The sequence below is a fragment of the Epargyreus clarus genome, unplaced genomic scaffold, assembly GCF_041222505.1.
Source record: "Epargyreus clarus isolate Ecla_fem2 unplaced genomic scaffold, WU_Ecla_fem_2.2 ptg000017l, whole genome shotgun sequence".
Classification (NCBI taxonomy): Eukaryota; Metazoa; Arthropoda; class Insecta; order Lepidoptera; family Hesperiidae; genus Epargyreus; species Epargyreus clarus.
The window spans coordinates 5,211,162-5,237,363 of record NW_027332225.1 but is presented as its reverse complement, the minus strand read 5'-3'; the positions used below and the strand labels follow the sequence as shown (position 1 = coordinate 5,237,363).

Below are 26,202 nucleotides of genomic sequence, written 5' to 3'. Positions count from 1 at the left end.
TCACAAACCCGCGTGGTAAAAAAGTCCCTTCATGTAGGTAAAAACCTTCTTAAGGTTTTATTATATTCAACTACTTAGGTGTAGTTATTATAAGTTGATAGAATAGGACTTCAGTGGAACATGAAATTTATATCTTTAGGAGTACTGGAATATCATATTATATTTTTTGGGAAGCAATTTCCCGCTTGAGAAGCGATGGCATTTTTCTAAGTTCTCGGTAATATATATTATTGTATAGTAAATACCTATAATATTAAAGGTTGACGGCACATGAACTTTCTTTGTCGGAGGTCTCATTCTGTAAAATAAGTATAGAAAAATAGTACATTACGATACGCGTGGCCAAAGTAGCATATTTTTGCACGGTGTGAAGTTAGCGCCCGAGCGCAGCGAGGGTGCTAAACGCCGTGCAGATAATAGGCTACTTTTGTCACAAGTATCGTATACTATTTTATAGCTCGTGTGACATAAACCTGCTTATACTTGTGAAGAAATATGATAATTATTTTGAAACTTATAAATGATTGAAACTAAAAATTATGAACTAAAAAGCAATAAAAATGTGACACAACCAAAACCATTGAATTTTAGAAAATTTAGTAATTATTCTGCTCTTGTGATAAAGACAAATCTAACACCACACGTACGTCGAAATCTATCAAGCCATTTAGGCTACATACAGGCGTCTAGACCAATGACTTATAATGGGAACTCCACCTAAACGTATTAAAGAAACATATGATAAGCAATCACATAATGTACTAATACATAACTAATACTAGTGATACAGTAGAAAATCGATTATCCGGACCTCAGTTATAAATATTCACGATTATTCGGATTGTCAAACGTGAACAAGTAACTTTGTAATAACTCTTACAGATCAGCCATATTTTGTGTGACATGTACATTTAAATTCCGGAAAGTCGCCAAATCGCAACAAAATAGTTACTATAAAAAACAAAAACCCGATTGCTAAAAATATAACCTATGTTATCGCCACAATTAAGACGAATCCAACGACACATCATGTATCAAAATTAATGAAGTCGTTTGAGTTTGGCAAAGAATGAAAAATACATACGTAACAAACATATAGTCGAAAAACATCACCTTCCTAAATCGGTTTAAATAGCTTTTCTTTATAAACTCAATTATCCAAGTTTCCGATAATCCGAATGCCACAAATACGACAACAAATAGGTCGCTTAGTCGAGATTCTACTGGAGTAGTATTATGGCTAATTTTGATAATGATTCCTAATTTAAATATCTCCTACTATGGTGTGTAGCGAAAATACACAGTCAAAACAAACAATAAAATTCGATAAAGCCCAATAGTTAGTCTTATAGTGATGCTATTGCTTAGTATGTACACAATTGCAAAAACATTTATAAATACGTCCAAAATAAAATATTAAAATAATTATAGCTTTAGAAAAAATACTCATTACTCACTTTTAATTTTTAAATGGCATTTAAAAGTATGAAACGTTCATAGCTATGTTTATTTTTTTACAACTGTGAGGGTAGTGTATTAATATTCGTACGGTGTAAAAATCGGCTACTTTGGACACAGAAATGCGTAGCTAAAATGCGGGTTTAGGTCACAGAGTGCTATAAAGACATTTGTTTTATCGAGGTATACGTCTGTTTTCCATAATAAAAGCGCAGTGACATTTCTTTTATTAAAAGCTAAACAGCTAGTAAATTAGAAAAATGCAAATGCAGTATTTTCTATCGAGAGCAATGCATAAGGAAGTATGCATCGACTTGTGCGAATATTTCATAAATTTTCAGCAGCTACTCTTTTATTTAAATAACCCATTTACATCGGAAATGAGAGCGCGTGACGGAAATGCAGATATTTTTTCAGTCGCATGAAATATATTATAACGTCGCACTGAAATAAATGTAGGTACGGCTGGATTTTTTTTGGCCTGAAGCGTGTTTCGTAGAGTCAGAATTTGTGTTTTTCTTAAATATAAACTGACATAAAATAAAATTATGCTATTTACATCTCTTACTATGAAATCGTTGTTTTTAATAATCATTTTATTGACTCACAGTTTGAAAATAATAAGGCAATTCATCGTATGTAGCTAGTATGTGGTTATTCGAACCTCGAATACTAAAATTATAACAATTACGATATATTTATTCATCGCTTGAAAACAACTTCATTTCAACGCATTGAAATGTGATAATTTTAAAATTCGTGGACTAGCTCATTAACATAGTTTTAATAAGCGAAAGAGAAAGTTGGTGGCGTGCAGGGATGCATTTAAATTCAGATGGAACTTAATACCAATTTTTATATTTTTATTCAAAATACTCATTTAAAAATCTTGACGAGACATCAAAAAAGAAAGACTGAGTTAGTGTTAAAATATATTCTTAATCTCAAATTAATTATTACACAAATACCAATTTACTACGTCACATTGACAAACTGAAGTAGTTAAATTTAGATCAAGCATATTTTTTCATGAATTTTAGTAAATACTTTAGTTTCGGCATCTCGATGTTGTGAATACATCTGTTGAAGTCTCCGATGACTTTAACAGAATGCGTCATCATTCTAGATATGATGTCTTTGAGGCATACACTCAAATCCGACACTTCCTTGAACCCGTGGATCGCGATTTCCGCCATCACTACCGGAAACGGTGACGTCTCATACAGAAACTGAAACAATACAATAACGACAAATACAATACAATATAATAACAACACAATAAAAATATAATAATACAATATAATAGCTATATCTATATATATAAAGGAAAGTCGTGTTAGTTACTCCACTTATAACTCAAGAACGGCTGAACAGATTTAGCTAAAAATTGGCAGGGAGGTAGTTTAGAGCCAGGAGAAGGACATAGGATACTTTTTATCCCGTTCGACCGCGTTTCCGTGAAGTAATTTTATAACTCAAGAACGGCTGAACCGATTTGGCTGAAAATTGATGGAGAGGTAACTTAGAAGCAGGAAAAGGACATAGGATACTTTTTATCCCATTCGACCGCGTTTTCGTGAAGTCATCTTATAACTCAAGAACGGCTGAACCAATTTGACTGAAAATTGGTGGAGAGGTAGCTTAGAACCAGGAAACGGACATAGGATACTTTTTATCCTGTTCGACCGCGTTTCCGTGAATAAATAAGGGTTGAAAGTTTGTATTAAAGTCCCCCAGTTTTGATACAAAACTATATGAAAATTGATATTTGGGATTTCGATAGAAAGTAATTAAATATCTATTTTACGATATTTGGAAAATCAACCCTTAAGTTGGTTAAATAGGGGATGGAATTTTATTTTAAAATCCGTTAATTTGAAGCACTAAGAAAATTATCATAAGACATAATGAAGCATCTGAGACGCTGTTTGTTTTTTAAGATCAACCCTTAAGACTGTAATAAACGGCCTTTTTATTTACACACCTGTTTCAGAATTTTTAGCTACAACAATCAACCCCATTAGAGTACGTAAGTAAAGAAAGTTTCTTTAAAAAAACCGTTATTGAAGTTATAGGTACTTCTTTTGGGAGGGTTTGGGAGTTGGTAAGACCAATTTTCGACAGATGGCACCACTGTCATTCCAATGTAAGTACAAATTTTCCGTTTTATGTATGTCATATTATTTCTTTATAATGCGGGCGAAGCCGCGGGCACCACTAGTAACTGAATAAATAAGAAAAGTCTCTATGTAACATTGTACACATATTATATTTCCGATTGATATTTTGCCTAAAAGTAGTAACAGAATATCGTTGTTTGAGATAATGAGGAAGTATATCAATATTTATTCTATCGTATTTTACTGAATATCATGTTATTAAAGCACTTATGATAATTTGCTATGTCCAGAATATATTAATCTAAGTTACAAGTTTGTAAATTAGTTAGTCAATCGACTTTGTTAAAATATATACTTATACTTATACTACGACTTTTTTATAATATATATAAATATATATTGAAGCACGCCAGCTTTTAGTTGTGGTTAACTGTCAATCACAAAAGGATCCATTGTCTTGATTTTACTTAGGATGGGTCGCATCATATAACTGTAACGTTTACAAAAGCCTAACTAACCGCCAAATACATGGTTAGAAAATATTAATTGCACCATTCTAGTTAAGGTTGTAATTACGTCATAACTAACATTTAACACTGACCACTCAATTTCGATCGGTTAAAGTTATGGTTATAGGTATCTGTCAACGTCGACTAAAAATTGCGGTGACAGCGATACAAATCACATTAATGACAAATAAATTGGTGCAACATAGATTGGTTATAAGCCATCGCTACCGTCAAAGTTATTGCTATATTTAACTTTAATGCAAACTTTAAACGGGCTTTTGATTCATCACACCCTTAATATCATATTACCTAACAGAAAAACAACGGTTAAAAACAAAAGAGAAAAAGGCACTAATCTGTTTATTTATGCATCTGTGGTAGATGTCAATTACGAATCAGTCAGTCACTCATAAGAAACAAATTGTAATACAACAGGTAATACATACAACAGTCCGTTCAAGGTCTTGGCTCTCGTGGGAGCAGTTCCCCCCGACCTGCTGTTGCTTCTGGCACTCGAACAACTTGGACGCGGAGTACTTCTTCAGGTTCTCCAGGGTCTCGAAGTGTACTTGCAACTTCTCTGTAACGTGTGAACAACTTTTGTTTTATCATGTACGCGTTTCGGATACTTGTCGTAAATCTTGGTTTTTGTAATATTTACGGGTGTAAGTATTGTTTAGTCCTAAAGTGAAACGAAAGTTTAGCTTTGAATCGTGGCTTGGAAATCGAAAGTACTGTTTTCGAATACATAAAAACGGTCGTAAACCTACGTGGCGGAGCGGTCACCAGATCGGTTCGACGTGCAAAGTGTCCCACGTTGGATTCCCGACAAGAAAAATATATTAGTTAATGAATTTAGATATCTGGGTCTGGGTGTTTGTGTACTCACCTTACGGAACTTACGTGAAATAGACGAAAACTTAGTTTAAATCATGACTTATATTGTATTTTAAACAATGCTTTTATTAAGTAACAACTAATAAAACAATAATGAATAGTATGTCACAAAAAGTATTGAAATAGGAATCTTCTCCTTTTTAAGTCTGTTAACAGTAAATAACAGAAATATTACGTAAACTATTGTCTTTTTCTAAGTAGCTATATGGACGAAAAATCATTCACCTAAACAATATACCATTTTTTATTATTTTTAGACCAAACCTGAATTTCAATTTCAAAAATACGTTTTTGTTTAAAAGCCCTGCAAGACGAATGAATGCATGTCAAGAACAGGACGATTCTATTATTGTATAAACAAGACATTGTTTTGAAAATACATGTATTGTAATGGAGACACCGGTGGGTAAACAAGGAAAACGGGCCCAAAATAAAATGAAGTCGGTCTGTAGGTTAACAATGAAGCCAGCGGATGTCCGTAAATTACCTAATTTCAATGTAAACAAGTTGAATTTGTTAGAGACGCCCTTCCCGATCAATGGGGTAGTGATTGGTGCCGACGTGAAAGAAATAGGACTGTTTTGTCGAAATAGAAATCGAATATCACAAAAAGATGTCTTACATTTCTAAGGATGTTAGTAATGTTATAGAGATTTACGTTTTTGTAGAACATAGCCGTGGGGCTACGAATCAAACCCAGAAAAGCGATTTATATTCATTATTTATGTGTCTGACTAAATTACACGTAATTTGTAGGATATAGATGGTTACTATTTTAGACTATTTAATTTCAAATAGGTATACAGATTACGTTAACTTTTTATTATTCAATTTCATCGTACTTTAAAGTGGTAGAACTCTTTGTGGATCGGTTTCGGAAACACTACTGTCTCACCTATTTCTGTCTAATAACAGCAGTGTTAAGCACAGCTGTTAAGTAATGTTGAGCTCTGCTATTAAGGTAAGAATTAAATAAATATATATTTTGTACCTGGCAATCTCTGCACTCGTTGGTAACCCAGGGCTAAGCAAAGGGTAACGTTTTCGTCCGCCAACTGTAGATTTTCCCCGAGAAGCTTAACGATACTTTCCTTGCAGTACGTCCCGTTGCGCGGCTTCCGGTCGTGAATTATTACCTTCAATATTTTAAGAAGTTTAGATTGTGAACGTAAGCTCAATGGACTAAAAATTTAGATGTTATAAATGATGGTTTCTCTGATAGCTGGTTATTAATCTTATGGATATTATATTATATCTATTAAGAGCTTTTTATTAATAAGCAATAGTAATAGTACCAATATTATTATATTAACATTGTATTTTTTTTCTTTTTCGTTTTATGAGTACAGATTACTCTTGAAATGCCTATTTGTTTCTGTACATGTGCGTTTTATATATTTTTTTCATCGAATTAAAGAAGTCAGTAATTGATTTAATGTTTTTAATTTGAGAAATATAATTTTGAACGCCAAATAATGTTTATAACAAATTATAGTTTAGTAAACATTTTGGCATAATATAAAACGCAAATTCTATAATTTTACTAAATTGAAAATAATGGTATTATTGTAAACTTAATTTGCGCTAACGACTTGTTTTAGTATTAAATTTTCGAAATTACCAAAAACACCCACATTAATTCAGTGCTAATAGTAATTGGTTGTCGTCGTTTAATTAAATTTTGTTATGCGTTGCTGTTTTCAGTTGGAAATTATTTTGAATTGTAAACACGATTTTTGCTCAATTAAGACCTGTATTTATGCAGAAATGTAAATATTATTTTTGTTTAGTTTCCATCTCTAAAAATATCCTTTAGTATAAATATATGCCTTAGTTTGAATTAAGATTATAATTGATTTATAATTTTAACACTTTTAAATTACAATATTAATACTACTAGCAGAGATAATCATAGTGACTTCTCTGTCTCATCATCATGTGTGACTTAACTGTAAAACATACTCTTTTATTTCCCTCTATTTTTGTTTAAAAGCTGCATTTACTATGTACTTACCTCCCGCTTTTAAATTTAAATATAGTTACATATTGCTAGCATTCTAAAGAAATAGTCGAATAAGTGGTAGGTACGTCATTGACTCAGAAGTTTGAACAATTTTGTGTAAAAATACCAAAACAATACTTGTTATAAAAGATAACAATACCTGAAAGTAAAGCGATATCTGTTCAAGGTAAATCGTCATGTAGTTGATCGCCTTGTCGGCTTCGTTCTTCATGAGCAGTTTAATTTGGGACACCAGGGTGTCCATGTCTTCGTGGGACTTCTGCGTCCGGACCTGAATGTCCGCAATCAGCGCCCGGTACCCATTTATTAGGTTATCCTGGAAGTCTGTCGTCTGAAAAAAGTATGTGATATCTTTAGTATTAGTCTTATTCATGACTTTATTGGCTTAGTTTATAAGCCTATGTTTTGGGGTCGATTCTGTAAAGACGATAATTAATTGACTTTTCATATTTACACCTAAATTGACTTTATTAATAACTTGAACATTTCATATTTCTTCACTGAAAATGACTTCATACAGAAGCTACTTCAAAAAATATCTATGTTCTTCGCTAGGGCTTAAACTAACTCCATATTAAATTTCATCAGGATTGGCTCAGTGGCTTAGTCAGGAAAACGTAACATACAAACTTTTGTATATATAATATCAGCGTTATGAATAGCCTTTATAATAATAGCCTTTTTTTACGAGGGTGAAACCTTCAAAAGGTATCCCGATGACGTGGAAGCGGCCACACACACCGCCGTCCTTCCCGGGGTTGCTTGTTGACGGTTCGAGCTCCCACTCTTGCCGCCCACAATCCCGGAAGCCCCCTTTTAGTCGCCTTTTACGACTGGCAGGGGATACCGTAGCCCTATTCTAGTCCCGGGGCTACATGTACAAATAATAACAACCTAACCTAACTTTTATTTGCTAAATAAAGTACAATAGGTGTTAAGACAATGTATAATATCCTTTTATTTTGCCTGTAGCGAAAGTAAGACTGCCTTTACATCTTGTCTGGTAGAGATCGTTTATTGGCGGCAAGGCTGCTCACTGTTTACGTCTTTCTCATTGTTTTATTGTTTGTTTTTATTATTGTATTGTTTGTGATACATTGGTAGAATGTTTCTTGTAATTTCTTTGCTTGTTAAACGATAATGTGATATTTGATATTCATGTGTTATCTATCTCCGGGCAAAAATATCTGTACTGTAGGAAAATCATATGACATAATTGGTAGGAAGGAATTTGATATAAAGTTGTGTATGTGTGTGTAAGATACCGCCATCACATATGTAAATATTAAGAACATTTGATAATGACTTTTAGGTATTGAATTTTTAGAGAGTTTTCAGATAAGAAAACTCTCTAAAAATTCATTCGTCATTTCATTAAACTATGCGTCAATGCTTGAAAACACAACTTTTCCAAATAAAAGTATAAAATATGCGAAGATACTATAAATTTTATGAGTGTAGGCGTAGAGGACATAGAACATAGAATACGTGACTACGGCGTAGGAGATAGAGAAGATGACAGGCGCGGATGAGGCGTGGATGCTGTGTAGATTGTTTTTCAATTTTTGATGTTAAAGACATAAAATTGTGCCTACACATGTCAAATCAGTTATCTAAATTAATATGAACATGGTTAATAAATGCTGTGGGCTTTTAACTAAACGCGCAGGGCATAATGATGAATTAGTAGTGTTTTGTACCGCTTCAGTATTTTGTATAGGTAAAAGTGTAAATAAAGAACATTTGTGTCCACTCCCCGTGTCGCTTCTGCTTAACCTGTTCCTTATTAATACAGACCTATTAAAGATTAAATAATACAATACGTCTTAATAATACATACATTCGAAATAACAAGAAGTTATAAAAAAAACAAAAAACCCTGATTGCTTAACAAATAGTAACTCATAAGGGAAGTAATGTCTATTACATCAACATAATTTAGACAATCCAGCAACACATCAAATATTATTATAAAACTCATCGAGCCGTTAGGGCTGCAGGGACTACCAAATAATGAGACCAAGTACAAACGATTGAAAAACATCACCCTCTGTATTGAGTAAATACACATATATTAAAAAAGTTATATTCATTTTATTATTAAATTATTACTAAATTAAATTATTATTAATTAGCTTAGAAATTTTAAAAATAACTCACCTGTAATGTGACGACAATGAAAAAAGCGCACAGAACAACAAACGTACCACGACTCATTGCAACTGTTTATACACTTCACATTTCAACTAACACATAACACTAACAATTGTTCTGTAAATGCTTTACAAACAAATTCCAATAACCATTTACACGATAAAATTTCTTACTTTGAAATTTTAACGAAGAATTATTTTTATTGAGATGTTATTGAAAATTCAGGCACAAATTTTAACGTTAGAATTGACGTTGAAAATTCTATGAATTGAAGTCGTTTAAATGTAAATTGCCTTCAATTTCAATCCTTACAAAAAGTTTGACGCGAGTAATTTTAAGTTTTATTTTACTTGTGAAATTTCACTAGGTTTATTAATTTGTCTAGAAATTAAAAATGGGTTATCGGTCTTAACTGGTGTGGAATCGTTGGCCAACTGATTGTTTCCTAGTTGCTTCTTGTTTTGTCTTCCGGTCCTGATTGTCGTTTGTTATGATTATACGAACCACGATTACTTGTTCAGCCACTGCAGATTGTTTACCGATAAATTGTGGCTCGATGAAATCATTCAATCTTGAATAGAAAGTAAATACTGATGTCACGTCGATTCATTGGTCCATTTGGACTCCGTTTGTTCGGCTCTGATTGTGTTTGGTGATTTATATGCCGTTTTGGTTTGAAAGGTAAATATCTGCGTCATTTATTTGTTATTTGAATGGAACAGTTTTCTATTGCATTTTTACGAACCGTAAACCACTTTGGTCTTACGTACTTACATCTTGTACAGACCTTTTATCAGTAAAGAGTGTTGTCCTGTAAGTATAGTCTACATAAATTATTGTAGTGTCGGATTAAAAAAAGTCAGCCAGTAAATTTTGCGCTAAAGTAATTTTTAGCAGAAGGTACTTTTTCACTTATTGCAACACAGCGCCATCTGTTTCATTTCTCTTGAACTCCATTCTCTTTTGTGCGGCTGTGTGTTGTGACGTCGAGCCAAGTTTTCCGTGATCATTCTATAACTTCAACATAGATGGAGCTAGGGGTTGTAAAGAGATGCAATGTAAATATTTGTAGACATAAGATTAACTAAACTACTATTGACCTACTAATTATTATGAAAAGTATCGATTAATTTTTTTGAAGTATACTATTTTTTGTATTTGCATGAAAAAGCAATGAAATAAATAAATAAATAAACCAATAAAATTCAAAGTTCATTTAATATTACTCAAGTGGACTTTGATTTGTAATTTAAATGGTAAAATAATAAAATGTACCTACTTTTTACTGATTTTCGCTAAAGTCACAAAAAGGTCAAGTCGCGACAATCCTAACTCCGTTGTGTTTATAGTATGATTCCATTTCCAGAAAATAACACGGAATTTTGTTTTCGCTCCAAGGAAATGCAAACTGTTGCCATTGCATTGCGCGGGTATCTTTGCAAATTATCTGTAATGTTCCAACCGCGTTTGTACAATCCCTACCTTTTGTAAAATTAACAAATACAAACAAATTTCGTTTCTTTTTTATCTGAACATTCATTAGCATATTTATGTTCATGTGCTTTGAACAGGTCAAAATTTGGCCGGTCTTAGCTTATTTACACGTCTTTCTTTATAGAGAAATCTTTCTTTCTTCAAGACTTACACTTGAACGTTCATTTTTCTGCTATACTCTTTTCAAGTTTATGTCCTTTGCATAGAACACCTTTGGCGTAACTAAGCCTTATGTACTGTTCTTTGTGTAGTGACAAATCTCAGGTATTATTGACACTGTAATCCAAGTTATTCCTAAAACACTAAGACTACACACTAAGACTAAACACTACACACTGGTAATGATATGTAACAAATGTTGTATATCGATACCTTAATTCGCAAATAGATATGTAAAAAAAGTAGTTCAGTTTCAAATATTCATTACTTATCTTAAAAGTGGTATTATTAAAATGGTTATGGTACTATATATTTTGGTCTTACGTTTGTTTTGTATAAATAACATTTTTAATCTTTTCTAATAATCTCGTCCGTTCCGACTTCCCACATCCATTTCGTGAATTTAAATGTAATTTTGCAATTAAGAAATGCAAATTGTAGCCATTACATTTATAACTTCATTTGCATTTGGTTTTATAACAAAACAACCGTTATTTTCGTAAATTGTCCCGGTGTAAGAATACATTGCGTTGATTTACTTTTAAAAAAAAGCTTCTCGCATTTTAAAATCACGTATTTTTGTAATCACGTATTTTAAAATTAATTGATGATTTAATATGAAATTGGATCGTGAATGATGAATGTCCACTTACGTTTTCTTCTTAAAAGTTAGTTTTCTCTGTCTACAAATAAATATCATATTATACTTAAGTCATTTTGGAATTGTTGTAAGCGTGGTAAAAATCCTACTCGTATTAATCTGAATTTCTGCGTAACAAATAATAATAACATTTTAAACTAAATCAAATGTTATCAAACATTAACTTTTCTGGAAAGCGTTTAAATAGTCTAATAGATATATTTTAAACGGGTCATAAAGTTATTATTTATCATAATAACAATCAGATTGTAACAATCAACAAACAAAACAAAACCCGTTTTCGAATTAACAACCAATATTTGCAATTCACACCATTTTATCGCAACGAAATAATTTGAACAACACATTGGAGCGTGCGACGAAAAACCGCACATCAGTCGAAATTTAATAACGGAACAGGTGTGCAATAATCCAATGCATTCTGTATGCGTTGAATGCGAGGTGAATATTCGACGTTGGCGTGCCAATCGTTCAATTAACGATGTGTGGACAACATGCCAATGGAAATGCTGTTAACGTATCTTTCGTTTCTTGATTAGGCTCTCGTTTTTAATAATCAATTTACGTATCAAGGATCGAAATTTGAAACTGTGTAGTGTGAATAAATTGATAAATAATGATGATAGGTAGGCAATACTTTGGAAAAAATGATTTTTAATAATAGGAAATATTTATAAAGGTAAATGGTGAACATGATTAGTAAATAAATACGTTATTTCTATTTGTAAGAAAAGCATTACGGAATAAGCTAAGTATTTGTTACATTATATGTGTGTTATAAGAAGTGCACGAGCGCTACGTACGCAGAGTTTTTAGAAAATATTTCTAAATTCAATTTTCACAAGAAAGGATTAAGCATGATAATATATTAAACTAGTGGTGCCCGCGGCTTCGCCCGCAATCCAATGTGAAACATTCTAAAATCAACGACTACTTACGAATTAAAAATTAATTAAAAAAACCTTTTCCCACGGACTAAACTGTGAATCTAAACCATTCTCAAGTCCCCTTGAACACATACAACAAATATCATCAAAATCAGTCCAGTCGTTTAGGAGGAGTTCAGTGACATACACACGCACATAAGAAATATATAAATAAAGATATGCCTACAGTACCAACCTAAACTGTCCTGAAAGAGTGTCACCATATCGCCGTTAAGAGAGAAAAAGAGTGTCACCATATCGCCGTTAAGTTAGCAAAATGCGTACTATCCCTTTATATTTGACCTCAATAAAACTTAAAGGCGTATGATCAATATTTTCTCACTACCTAACAAACATGCACGTCATAGAGGGCTATCAAATTAATTGGAGAACGGAAATTAAACGGCACTAACTCTTAATCGAATAGATGACGAGCGACTTGTCAGTTGTTTGATGAAGCAATAGTACATGCATGTTTATTTCTTTAGCTCGTGCAAGTGTATTCTTTTACCTGACAGCGGAAGGTAATGTTTTTGGAGCGTTTGCATGTGTGCAGTTGTGTATGTACGAGTATATGTTATGTATTCTGTCTTTCTCATTTCTTTCCCTGCAGATCAAATAGCTTGATGTATTAATATCCGAGGTGTCATTATAGTTCTCTAAATTGTGGTAATATAGACTGTATGTTTCGCCAGTCGAGTTTATTGTTTTTATAATGAGAAACAATGACATATACATACGATCGAAAAAAAATATTCTCTGTAGTCGAGAAGATATTAATCAAAACTTTATAATTATACTTTTTTCTATACATTGTTGTTGTGTTTTTTTGTATCTTAAGATGAATTTTAAAAGTACAGAAATTATTCCCCCATGTTATAGCAAAGGTCGAAAATACTTCCTCTTATTTAAGCGTATTCTAGAAGCATATTATATTCGATTGAAAATGCCTCATCAAGTTTGGTTTAATTTAACTTTTATTTGAAATAAAGGCATTACATTCATTCAATAAGCTGGGCCATCTCATGTGGAAGGAATTTTACGGACGGGAGCACATGCAATGGAAATATCTCTCGCGAACATGAATAGTTTTGGAGCTTTATTCCATTTTCTTAAAGTTTGTACAACAAGCTTATATGTGGTAGACTAAATAGAAGTAAGCAAGTTAATGCATGTGAATATGTGGTAGATTAAATGTATGATACTGGTAAGTGCAAGTTGTGCAAATTCAGAGAGGTAGAGTATCTAGCCACCAGATTTTAAGACCCGCTGGATATAGGCTTCCCCTAATTGGCGTCACTCCACGTGGTCACTCCATTGAATCCTGTGTTTTCCCGTCGTCTTCTTCAGGGCGTATATTTTGCTGTATTTTAAAAGCTTAAAACTGATTCTACAAAACATTGTTTTCTGCTCTGCAGTCACTTACAATGATAAGAATCGATGTTCTTTTCAGACACAACATAGATCATTATCCAACCATACATTCTTTATATAGAAAAAAAACATCAAAGTGCAAAAAAATATTTTGCCAATTTTTGTTGTGTTCAAAAATATTCATATGAGGTTCATTTTAAAGCAGCTTCTCAAATGTATGTTTTAAAAACTTCGCAATCTAATGATACACGAAATCTTATTTAAAACTTAGGCATACCAGTGCATACAAGTTGCACTTGCACTGCACTTCAATACAATTTTCAGCGAGGCTTTGACTCTTTTTTATTTGAGGCAAGAAGCAACATGACGTTAGAATTAGCGACAAGGGTTTTTTCTTTCGTACTTAGTTCAAAAATCTGGATATAAAAATGTGAATGTTTCGTTGCTTTTATTCTCTTCTCATATGAGGTTCTACACATACACACAGGTTGTAGACACACACACACATCACACATTTCAACATTACTAGGTGAATAATAGTACGTGAGTATTGCCTTAGAAAATTCGTGCTAAAATAGTTTTCACCGAACAGAATTTTGGTCGCAGTGGGATCTCAGTTCGATCCATATCTAAATAGACATTTGAATGTTGAATTAACATATTTACTTCGGGTCGGATATATTTGGGTGTGTTTATAGCACCTAGAATGTACAAAATGATACTTTAGAGCTATGTATGTTTTTTTAGGCTTTCGTATTTTTGTATTCAAATAGTGTTTACTAAAAGTTTATTACTCACCGTATTTTATTACTAAAACTTACGTGAGTGTCATATATATGCTTACACACATACTCACTCGACACGACAACTCACGAGGAACACCTTTGAACATCCAAAATCAGACGAATTTCCAGAAAATTAGACAATAATTAAGTTATTTAACTATAACCAATATAAAGGATAAAAACTTCATTTTATACATGTATCATTGATGTTTAAATTATAATATGTAAAAATACAGTCGAATTGAAAACCTCCTTTTTTGGAGTAGGTTAAAAAGGCAACCAATTTTAAAATGAACCGAATTCTGATAACCTTTGCAGTAATTTAAATAAAAAAAAGATGAAAGGTCGGAACATCTGTCGTGCGATCGGACTCCTCTCATGCGTACCGAATTATACGGATGAGAGAGCGTGTAATGCACCCGGCTGATACAATCACGTGCATATCCTGAGTTGAGCACAAAGGGTGTATTATTTCGCAAATAATATGCCATTCTCGTTCTGTTTGTTGATGAAATAAATCGAATTTTTCCAGGCTAGTAATTTGTCTGATACTATTTTGTAGTTCAGTAATTTAGCTGGTATTTAGCTGGACTTTGTTTTAAATGGCATCTTTTATTAAATCATTCTCTTCTGTCTGTTGATGTCTGTCTGCTTCCTTGCTTGTATTGGTTGAAAAATTCAAGGAAGTAAAATCTATTAGTGTCGCTAAGACCATAATATAAATAGCCTTTTTTTTGTCGACATGTCGCTTACATAGCAACATTGGTTTATATTATACATATATTACGTCTTATTGTGTTACGGCATATACCTGTCTTACTCGTATTTGTGAGCGGAGGAGAGACAAAACATTTACTGATTTGTTTTATTTAAGACATGGTCAGTTGAAATAAATGCAAAGCACCTTTATTTTAAACGGGCTTATTAAAATATTTCAAAGTTAAAGGACATTTCTAATACAATGCAATTTCCATTGACCTAACTTACGTCTTTGAATCCGGGCAATACGCGAAAATTGACTTCAGTAACATTTGCTTCCGGATTTCTGGAACTTTATTATACATGTAGTTTTGTAGTTATTTGTTATATTTCCCTGAATTTGGTGAACTAGATAATTAATTCACTAAGTAAAGATTTTTCAAAGTTTTTATCATATAGATTAATTTGAATTACAGAATTTCATAGAAAAAAAAATAAAATAATTTGTTTCCTTGATATTATAAAAATGCTTAAAAGATACGAAAATAGTGTAACAATTCATATGTTATGCAGGTGTCAGTGTCAGATATCTTGGTTCTGATGACAATCTGTGTTGGATTAGTGACGTACTTTTAAATAAAATGTCAGATGCTCCAACATGGTGGATCAAGTCGGTCGAATTAAAGTAGATTCTAAGAAGAATACGAAAAAATATATAGTTGTTTTAGTAAATTCTTTGTTTATTTTTATGGTTTTATAACCTTTTAAAACAAGATACTTTTGGTTTGAGCGTGCAAACCGTATTTAATTATAACTATCTCAGGATTTTTACTGGGATCTTTAGAATAAAAGACGTACTGCCGATTTGGAGGCTGGTTTAATGACTAAGTTCAAAATTACATGGTGGGCTCATCCGGTGGCCCAGACCGCTGACTTTGCAACGTTACACGGTGGTCTCATGCGGTGGCCCAGACCGCTGACTTGGCTAATCTTATCTAGGCTGTCGCCATAGGCTTATACATATGTAATTATAGCTAATCTAAGGCAGAGGGTTCTGTAGTTTCCATAACTCCTCCGACCTTAAGAGGAAAATTATCGGAGGCTTCGAGTTTAGAATCATTCCGATAATTTTTCTTACATTTTAAACATTTCGGCGATTTTAGCCAAATTATATAAATCAAAGATACAAGGAAAATGCAAATAACTAAACCTAAACTTACGTATCCTAAAATGTCACTGAAGCTAATGTCCACCTTTTTATTTAAAACACTTTCTATCACTTCACTATGCTTTAATGAAAAGGCCATGTATTTCACTTCGTCTAGACTAATTCCTTTCATATTAATTACACTTCGTTCGGGTAGAGTCATATTGACGTGCAACTGAGACAACTCTACAACAGGAATCCTTTCTATAACTTGAGTTTCCACAAAAATACGATGACGAAGGTGAATTCCGTGGACTTGTAGGTCACAGGGTTCATCCAGTGTAACCAGGTAAGTACCAAATACAAGCTGTTTACTGATCTCTTCACCACATTGCTTAGTAAGGGTCGTTCTCAATCTACTATAAAGGAGCCAGCTATCTGCGTTGACTTCCTGGACTCTAACTTCCTCAATTTGTATTTCACGCTGTTCACAGGGTGTATGATCTTTGTCATATTTCATCAGCTGCTCGACGCAGGTAAGTTCGTTGTATAAGGCTTGATTGTCTGCAGTGCAGAGATAGTGATCGCCAGCAGACAATGGACGACAAGGTTTTATCAGCGGTAAGTACTTTATCCCTTTCGCCAGAAGGTAAGGAAATTTAGGAATTATAGCTAAGGTTTTGTTCTTAGATTCATGGAAAATTGGTAAGGAATATATCTTAAAATAATTATATCTTGACTTATCAGTAAGTGGGATTTCCATTATAAATGTAATCTGGTTATCTCTAATAAAGGATTTTACACAAATGGTTTCCTCGATATTTAGTAAATTTGTCTCTACTGGTGGATATACCAAACTCCCATAGTCAGAAATTAACTTTAGATGATACAATAATTCTGTGGAATTAACAATCGATTGATGTAATACTGAAATTTTACTTAATGCTAATGCTGTTTCAATTTCACTTAGCCGAGCAAAGATAGTATGAAAACTACTCGTGAACATTGAAAATAATCCTGTAAGGTAGGTTAAGAAAACCCAATCGTTTTGCTTAGTACTTAAATCTTTCAAAAGCAATTCAATCTTTGCTAGGCGATTATGAAGATTTACAGTATTCTGATTTATTGTTTCAGACACATTAATAAAGCTGTCAAACATTTTAGAGACTATTGTTAATTTTTTTTCAGTAATGATTTGATTGTGATTTAGCTCAGAAATAAGTTTTTCATATCTTATTGCGTCATCGTGGTCTAGATTACCCGTAATTAACTTTATAACAGAACCCAATGGATTTATAAGTCCTCTTTTAGAACGTTTATTCGGAACAAGTTGTCTATATTTTTCTATAGTAATATCACGTATAAACTCTGTATGTATTTTCATATCTATTAATTCTTGAGAATAGGATGCGTTCCAATCTATAATTTTACACATTTGTTGGTAGTTAGTGATAAAAACGTGATAAAAACTGTTGTAAATTTCTTCGAGACTTACAAGCTTTATTATAGTCCAGTGACCTGTTTTGAAGATGAAGTGCCAGCGCAGGCATCACTGCCAGTAGGACGCCACACCACCTGCGGAGGGCGTTTGACATTTTTGTGCATCTTGGGGATTACTAAAATTAAATTTATACTGAAAAGGTAAAAACGGTTGTTTTCCATTTGGATAGCGTACCGATGACCTTGAACCGGATTCCAAAATTTGGTTACTACCATGAATGCGATTACGTGTATTATATTGTTCTAAGAAATTAACTTCTTCAAGGACAATGCTTAAGGCTGCTTCTAGGGTTGTGGGCGATTTGAGCCTCACGATACGCACCATATTTTCAGGAAGGTTGTATAAAAATACATTCAAAGCCGTATTGTTGTAAATAACTAATTTAGCGCGTTTTAACTCCTGATCATTAATTGTATTCACTTTTGACATTAATAACGAACGAACACCTTGAATTCTGTTAGAAAAGTCTAAAAAACTTTCACCAGATTTAATTTTTAAAGATTCTAATTCGATATTAATACACGCTTCACTACGCGGGTCTCCAAAATGTTGAATCAGCACTTCTTTTAACGCGGACCATGTAACAATATCTTCGCGTTCTGATAAAAGCGCAGCTGCATCCTCTCTTAGTCTACTCGTTATAGCATTAAAAACATAAAGATTTTGTTCTGCATTTCCTTTAAACCGATCAATCACATATTGACACTTTCGCAAATAAAGGTTTAACTGTCTTTTATCACCATTATATAGCGGAATTAAATCTAAAATTTCTTTTGGTATTTGTTCGATAGTCGTAGTCATAATGATAGAGTAGTAAACTATTTAGAGGTAGCAACTTCACTTGAATTGAAATTGGATTAACAATTGAATTTCATACACATATATAAAACAATAAAACACACAATTGAAGCACAATTAATAAAATAAAATTTTGTAAAAGTTTTATAAAAGTAAAAAAACGAAATATTTGCAAAAAGAGTAAAGAATATTTTAAAATTAGTCTTCTACAATTATCATAGAGTTTTATATGATAGTAATTTTTATTATTTATTTTAAACAATTAAAAATTGCGATAATAAATTTTAAAACGTAAACTCTCTGACATTTTCTACTCTGTGTCTTATTCTAAGAATTAAATCTCGATAATACAATATCATAATTTCATACAGACTTATTTTATTAAAACACTGTTACATGAGCAAGGTTTGATCTCAAATATAACATTTAATTTTAAATTACTGAAAAATATAGGAGGAATGTTGGAACAAAGGATTGGCGAAAAGTTGTACTCACCGACCGCTTCCGAATCCCATACTCGATGGTTTTTACACTTCACGACACAAAAGAATATTTATTTGGTTCGTCGGATTTTCTCACTATTCCTTCATTTAACGCTTACTTTTTCTTACGAATTTTGACGTCCGAAAATACGTTTATTAAGGATTTCCACGAGAAAATCTCACCGGCTGCGCCACTTTTGGTTTGAGCGTGTAAGCCGTATTTAATTATAACTATCTCAGGATTTTTACTGGGATCTTTAAAATAAAAGACGTACTGCCGATTTGGAGGCTGGTTTAATGACTAAGTTCAAAATTACATGGTGGGCTCATCCGGTGGCCCAGACCGCTGACTTTGCAACGTTACACGGTGGTCTCATGCGGTGGCCCAGACCGCTGACTTGGCTAATCTTATCTAGGCTGTCGCCATAGGCTTATACATATGTAATTATAGCTAATCTAAGGCAGAGGGTTCTGTAGTTTCCATAACTAGATTTATACATTTATTGTTGAAAGACAAACAATGAATCATTGTACACAGTAAACATGCTTTAACGAGGTCGTACTATTCATATTTGTTTATGCATCTCCACAAACAAATTAGACCGGGCTTACTCAGAAAAGTTTACACGGTTTCACCATTTTCGTGTTGGACATTTCTCTGCGTTAATAAAATAATAAATCCTTTAGTTGTGTTTATAAAATTACATTAGCCCCTACAGCAGTGGAGTGCCCCATTATAGGATTCCATTATCAACCCACTCTAAAATTAGGGCGAATAAGTGATGGTTAATAGTCATCTTTTAGTCATTGTGGAGCTTTTTGTAAACATGATATTTTTCTTTTACATAATCGTTCATTTGTGGCACACAAATAACTTCGTATTTTATACACGGATTTTGGCTTCTACTACTTCAAAATATACGAGACTTCTTTATATTACCCTCAGTTCCCGTCCACTTATCGATTATCACTTTAAAATACCTAGCATCGAAATCTCTCAGAAAATCCTTCGCTATTGCCTAGTCTTCGAGTCGAGCATATATTAATGCAAATGTTATTAAAGTGTCACTGCGGCAGTTTGAATATATCACTCTCGCGGGATTCCTTCCAAGAAACTGTTCACTTTAGTTTTACTTCTCTGTATTGGACTTAATAGTTTTAAGCTCTCCACTAAATAGTGATTGGCTTATTAATGTTATTGTGTCATATTTTACTGATACGAGATAATATTAATGACCGGGTATTTACTTTCTTGAAAGTCTCTCGGAGTCTTGATATCTGATACTGGAATGATACTTGTCTTGATGACCGAATGTGGAATAATCGTAGAATGTGGGTAGAATATATATTGTATGAGTAGTTTTCAGTATTCAAAACAAAAATATAACAACGACAATTTTTTTTATCAAATTCTGTGGTAAAATATGTTAGGGATCAATGCACGACTGACTTACATGTATGTACCAGTCCTCAGTATTTTGACAAATATGACTGTTTTGGCATTTGTTTACGTATTTGCCCATATAATTTTATCTGGCGGATTGTATTAGAACTCATTATGTCAGTATGCTTTTTGTCAATTTAGACATTTAATGTTATTAAATGTCTTAATTGACAAAAAGGCACTTTATGTTTTGTCCATCTTTTTTGCGAGCATGTGAGGCAGACAAAAAGACTTGAGCACTTACTTATTGTTACGTTTACTCAGTCTGCTGTATCAAACGGAACAGAATAATGGATTGAGTAAACGTAACGTAAAATTGTGGGATGTTTTGAAAACTCATGGCAATGGACTGTACGTCCTCAACTAGCAACGCATCTGTGATGGGCTTAGATAGGTTCGTTCTATATGAGATTTATCGTGAATGTTTATGGGTGGCAGTGGCCAATTACAATCAGGTACATTCTCGTTTGCTGCTTCGATCTTTAAAGAAATATTAGTTTGGATTGAAAGCGTCGTTAAGGCTACGTGTAGCGTCAGACCAGCTCCGTGTGAACGAAATTCGACAGAAAAATCTAAACTCTAGGTATTTGAAAAATGGGTATTTCTGGTGTGGCAAGAATAGTTTTCTGTATGTAGAACGAACGAGTGACTGAAAATCAGCGCTGAACAGGATCACAATCTTTGTCAGCAAAAGCTGAGTCACTTCCTTTTGACCATTATTAATTTTAAGTTAGCTTGTAATGTGTATTCTTTTGTATTTTAAAGGCAATAAATGTTTATTATTATTATTTTGTTATGTATCATTACTACTATCTCATATACATAATGATATCTATCGTTAATAAGCGTTGGGTATGAAAAATAAAATATTCAAAACCTGACAATCACAGTCAGACGATTAAAAAATCTAGGTTTATTTTAACACGAAGCGATGTTAATACTTGATTAATACAAACAATAGAAATGTTGGTTTTGTTCGACAAAACATTGCCAGCGTTGTACGTTTTGTTTACAAATCACACGGCGTTCGTTCTTTTTCAGTCTGTTTTTGTATTGATTTTGTAATGAAAGCGTGTCGCATTGTAAATATAGGATTAGGTTGTCAATATATTGTAGTTTGTACGAATTTTCAAATTGTGTATTTAGAAGTTGGTAGAACTCTTTGTGATTAGACCCTAAAGACACCACAGCAACATCTGTTTCTGTCTTATAACATCAATGTTAAGCGCTGCAGTGTTCCGCATTGAAGGGTGGTAAGATAATATTAATGAGCTTCATTAATTTTAAATAAAGCTTCATTAAGCTTTCCAATTGAGTCCTTAAGGGTAGCAACGCATCTGTGGCCAACCTCAGGTAGGAATTTATCTTATATGGCGTAGATAAGTATAGATACCTCACCGCCTTGTAATCGAAGGAAGCCATTAAATGGCTTAAACGGCTGACAATTCTGTTAGCCGTTTAATGTCTGTCATTGTGTAATTTACGCGGAACAATGCCGACATGCGCAGTTAAGTGGTGCAAAAACACGAAATCGAAGAAAAATGCGGAGAAATATTTTTTCATTCGTAAATGATTTAAAAACTATTTTCTTAAATATTTTTTAAACATGAAAATAGATGACAATTTCAATTGTCAAAACTGGTTACATTTTCTTGCTAGGAGTGAGTAATCTTTACTAATCTATCTTATATGAGGTTGATTACAGAGTTCCATGGGCGGTAGTAACCACTATGAGGTACACTGCACGTTCGTTAGCTCATTCAATATTATAAAAAGTTATTACATTTACTTTAAAGTACATGGTGTAATATTAACTGAAAAATTCCATAAGCTAATAAAATTCCAAAAAATGTTTGTCATTTATTGAAAATAATATTCATTTCATTAGCCAACAAGTAAACAAACTTCTATAAAACTCAAATTGACTTAATTAATAAAGTAATTTCTATTGAGATTAATTGAATTTCAAGGCTTGCCTAAATTTTCTGACGATGAATAAGACGGAATTGGCCCTTAACCTTATTAACCTTATAAAATATTTTATGGAATATTATTTAATTGACTTTTACAGTGTAAATTTATATTAGTTTTATATCAAGCTTTAAGCTTAGTGTTTTTACTTTAATACTGTTTAATTACTTGTGTTTAAGCCATAAAACGTACTCGTAGATATTCATATAAAAATATCAATTTTAAATTATATTCTTCTTAGGTGAGACAAATGTTATGGACAATTCACGTATTAAAAGTGGAGACAAATCCGTAAATTTTCATTTTATAATGGTTTCAATATTTTTATTCATATATTATTTCTTATTCATTATTCAATTATAAATAAGATAAATATCTTATGAAAGATAAATTAAACGTATTTGTTGCCACTTAACAACGAGATGAAGAATTAGATCGAGAATAATTGTTTCAGTATAATGAAGACATAAATTATATTGAAAATACAAGACAACAAGACAGTGAGTATTCTAAGGTTTGAAATAATAAACGATTAAACATCCAGTTCTGTTCTATGTTCATTTGTAACAAGGCCTCGGTCTATGTCTTCAAGACAGCTCCCGAAGGCGTTTCTTGACGTAATTAATTTAACAGTCCATCTAGACTAGGAGCTGACTATCAATTTTCAAAGACTGTCAGTTCAATTTTCCAACGCGCCTTGCACTGAGGAAATAGTTTTTCATCTTTTTTCGCAGACATTTTAAACGTGAAGAGCAGATTCTTGTTTTGTTACAAAGTTTTGTACAAGGTGCAGTTTGTGCAGGTTCAGTAGACACTCTTGTTCAAATCTGTTAAGCTTTTTTCCAGATCATCCTTACAAACTGATAGATTTATTTTTACATACTTCCAATCGGCCGTCATCTTTCAAACAGTACGTGGTGTCATCCTTTCAAATAAGGATATTCTATTATCCTATCAAACTTTGTTGCTTCGCTGGTCTGAGTAATAAAAGTTGAAGCTAAACGAGAAAGTAGAAGTGGAGAGGGGTGATTCAGAGTCTCCGCTAAAAGCCACTCTCTTTTAAAGCTGCGCGACTGATCTAAGGGCACCTCTTGGGAGGTGCGAACCTCAGTGAGTGACGTCATTGTAGAGAGCATCGGGCAAACCTGGCTCCATACATTATACATCGTTTTAATGTAAAGGCATGCGAACTGTAAAGGTACCTGTTTTTATTACAACATTGATTTATCTTGCTATGTGAGTTCGTATGTATGTTGTCAACCTGTAACTGTTCCACTGTTTTGTCACCGCTAAAGCACGTGATAATTAATTTCAAATACGTAAAATTAGATTTGAAAAATTAGATTTAAGTAGTTTCAAACCTCGGACCCCTCGATCGTGAAGCCGAGTTTTAGATACGCTATCACTGCTTTGTATGTATGTAAGCGTCAAAACTTGCAATTGGATCTTAAACCAGTCAACATCAACCGATTGAACTGAAATTTGGAATACATGTATGTATTGTTCGGATGACAATGTATAATTAGTGCTGCGACGTTATTCGTTTAGATGGTGGCCCAATTATTCATCCACTTCCATAAATATAGGAATTAAAAAGTGTTTTTTTAAGAGCACGTAAAGATGAAATCCTTTTTAAGTGTTTTTTACCCGACTGCCAAGGAAGGGTTATGTTTTTCGCGCGTATCTTGTATGTTTGTCTTTCTTTATTTGATCCGATCTTACAAACGGCTGGATAAATTTCGACAGTTAATGTGTCATTACATTCGTTTCAATGACCCGAGTGTCCTTAGATAGGTGTTAGAAAAAAAAAAATCAAAAGGGTGAATTTTTGGCGCGAAATAGTAACAAATTTAAAAAAAAAGTTAACCGAACCTATCGAGTGGGATATGAAATGAAAGTAAATTAAACGTAGATTATAAAAATATATTTGTATATGTATAAAACAGCAAGATGGCTGACTGACTGACTAATTAAATGACTTTTTCATTTTTCAGAAATCAACGTACAGCCAAAATCGCTCAACTTAGAGTTCTGAAATTTTGCACATGAGTTTGCTATATAGCGTAAATAAATACTAAGAAAAGCTTTTTGGAAATTCCGCCCCTAAGAGGGTAAAATAGGGAAAAACAGTTTTTTTGAAATCCTTTAATTTTGAAGCAACTACTATAAAATTTAGTATTTGGCTTTCTGGGTAGGAACAAGAACACACCTCCCCATCCCCTCCCGAAAAATTAACCCCGTAGAGGGTAAAATAAGGGTTAAAAGTTCATTTGAACAACCGTCAATTTTGAAGCAAACACTTAAAATGTTGTATCAGGCTTGTTCGATAAAAATAATGAAATTCTACCCCAACGAGGTATTATAACCACCGGATAGATCTTTTATAGATCGTAAATGGTGGATACTTTTTTGCGAAATAGTAACACGTTTTAAAAAAAATCCAAACCTATCGAGTAGGGTATCAAAATAAAGGAACTTATAAGATATTACACATACATTACATAATATATACATATATAAAACATATTGAGATGACTGTCTGACTAAATGAGTAGTGCTGCTGTGATAAAGATAAACGCAAAGGAAAACCGTTGTACTTTAGAGTGCTCGAAATTTACTCATAGGGTATTTATATAGCGTAAATGAGCTCTACGAGGATAAAACAGGATAATATTGTTTGAAGATCTTTTGATTTTTAAGCAGATACCTTCTATAAAACTATGTATTTGGCTTTCTGGATAAAAATAATAAAACGCCTATTTCACAGTTTTTGGAAATTCGACTTTAGCTTTATAGTGCAGTCGGGTTTTTTGATTTTTTAATTAATTACTTGTTTATTGAATGTGTGTGTCATAGTTACTGACTATTCCAATAAGGGTTGAGTTATCGGAACGTTCGCGTCTTTAAATAAATCAGTTTTAGGGTCGACGGTATGTGTCATCGGATGAAATATTATCCACTTCCATTGAAATACCGGCATTTTCGTAAGGCTAACTTTTGACTAAGCCTTTTTGGAGTAATACTGTAGCACTAACACTTCAGCGTGGTGTAGTGATCATTATAATCATCTGACTTGAGAGTCTTATATCTTGTTGGAGTCTAATTTCTATCTATTGGAGTATAGTCAGTTAGACTCTATGAGGATCTCAAATCTGAATAATGAATAAAGAAAATCGAATTCTAGTTATAGGTGCGTAAGTATAATTAGATTATATAATCATCATATCAATCATTAGGTAGATTATATAATGATCTATTTAGATTCATATTTCTGTTCTGGTTCTGGGTGTTTGTGTATTCATCTATGTATAATATGTGTCCATTGCACCCACCATACAAAAAGTACTAGTGTGGGGCTGTGATTGTAGAATCCTTCTATTAAAAAAAACTTGTAAATAAGTGTCTATCTTTTTGATAAATTAAGTGTAGCATCGCAGAACTGTATTAGGTACAATATAAAAAGGTACAGGTTAGTACGTAGCATTGATTCACTGTAGTAGAACTATGGATAGATCTAACAACCTTTTTCTTACGTTCTGTACAGAATTGAATTATACAACCCTTTTACGGCCACCAGGCTACATTTATACATCTAAAACC

At 32.8% G+C, this 26,202-nt stretch overlaps 2 protein-coding genes across 4 annotated transcripts in view; one reads left to right on the top strand and one right to left on the bottom strand.

Moving 5' to 3' along the window:
* The window catches only part of LOC140748918 (protein unc-13 homolog B-like), a 338,912-nt gene that overhangs the window by 11,263 nt on the left and 301,447 nt on the right, over window positions 1–26,202 (top strand). The gene's annotated exons all lie outside the window — the stretch shown is intronic.
* LOC140748921 (uncharacterized) lies at window positions 2,380–9,763 on the bottom strand. The gene is made up of 5 exons (XM_073081882.1): window positions 9,168–9,763; window positions 7,147–7,338; window positions 5,976–6,120; window positions 4,534–4,667; window positions 2,380–2,687 (listed from the first exon to the last, which is right to left on the bottom strand). The coding sequence occupies exons 1-5, from the start codon at window positions 9,222–9,224 to the stop codon at window positions 2,472–2,474; spliced, it is 744 nt and encodes a 247-aa protein (XP_072937983.1). The 5' UTR covers window positions 9,225–9,763; the 3' UTR covers window positions 2,380–2,471.

Bases quoted from the DNA above. Each gene is read 5' to 3' on its own strand.
- LOC140748921 (XM_073081882.1), bottom strand. From the start codon at position 9,224: ATGAGTCGTGGTACGTTTGTTGTTCTGTGCGCTTTTTTCATTGTCGTC. The intron at 7,339-9,167 runs GTGAGTTATTTT...TACTTTTTTCAG, and splicing joins TCATTGTCGTCACATTACAG to ACGACAGACTTCCAGGATAA. The intron at 4,668-5,975 runs GTACAAAATATA...CACACGTTACAG, and splicing joins ACGAGTGCAGAGATTGCCAG to AGAAGTTGCAAGTACACTTC.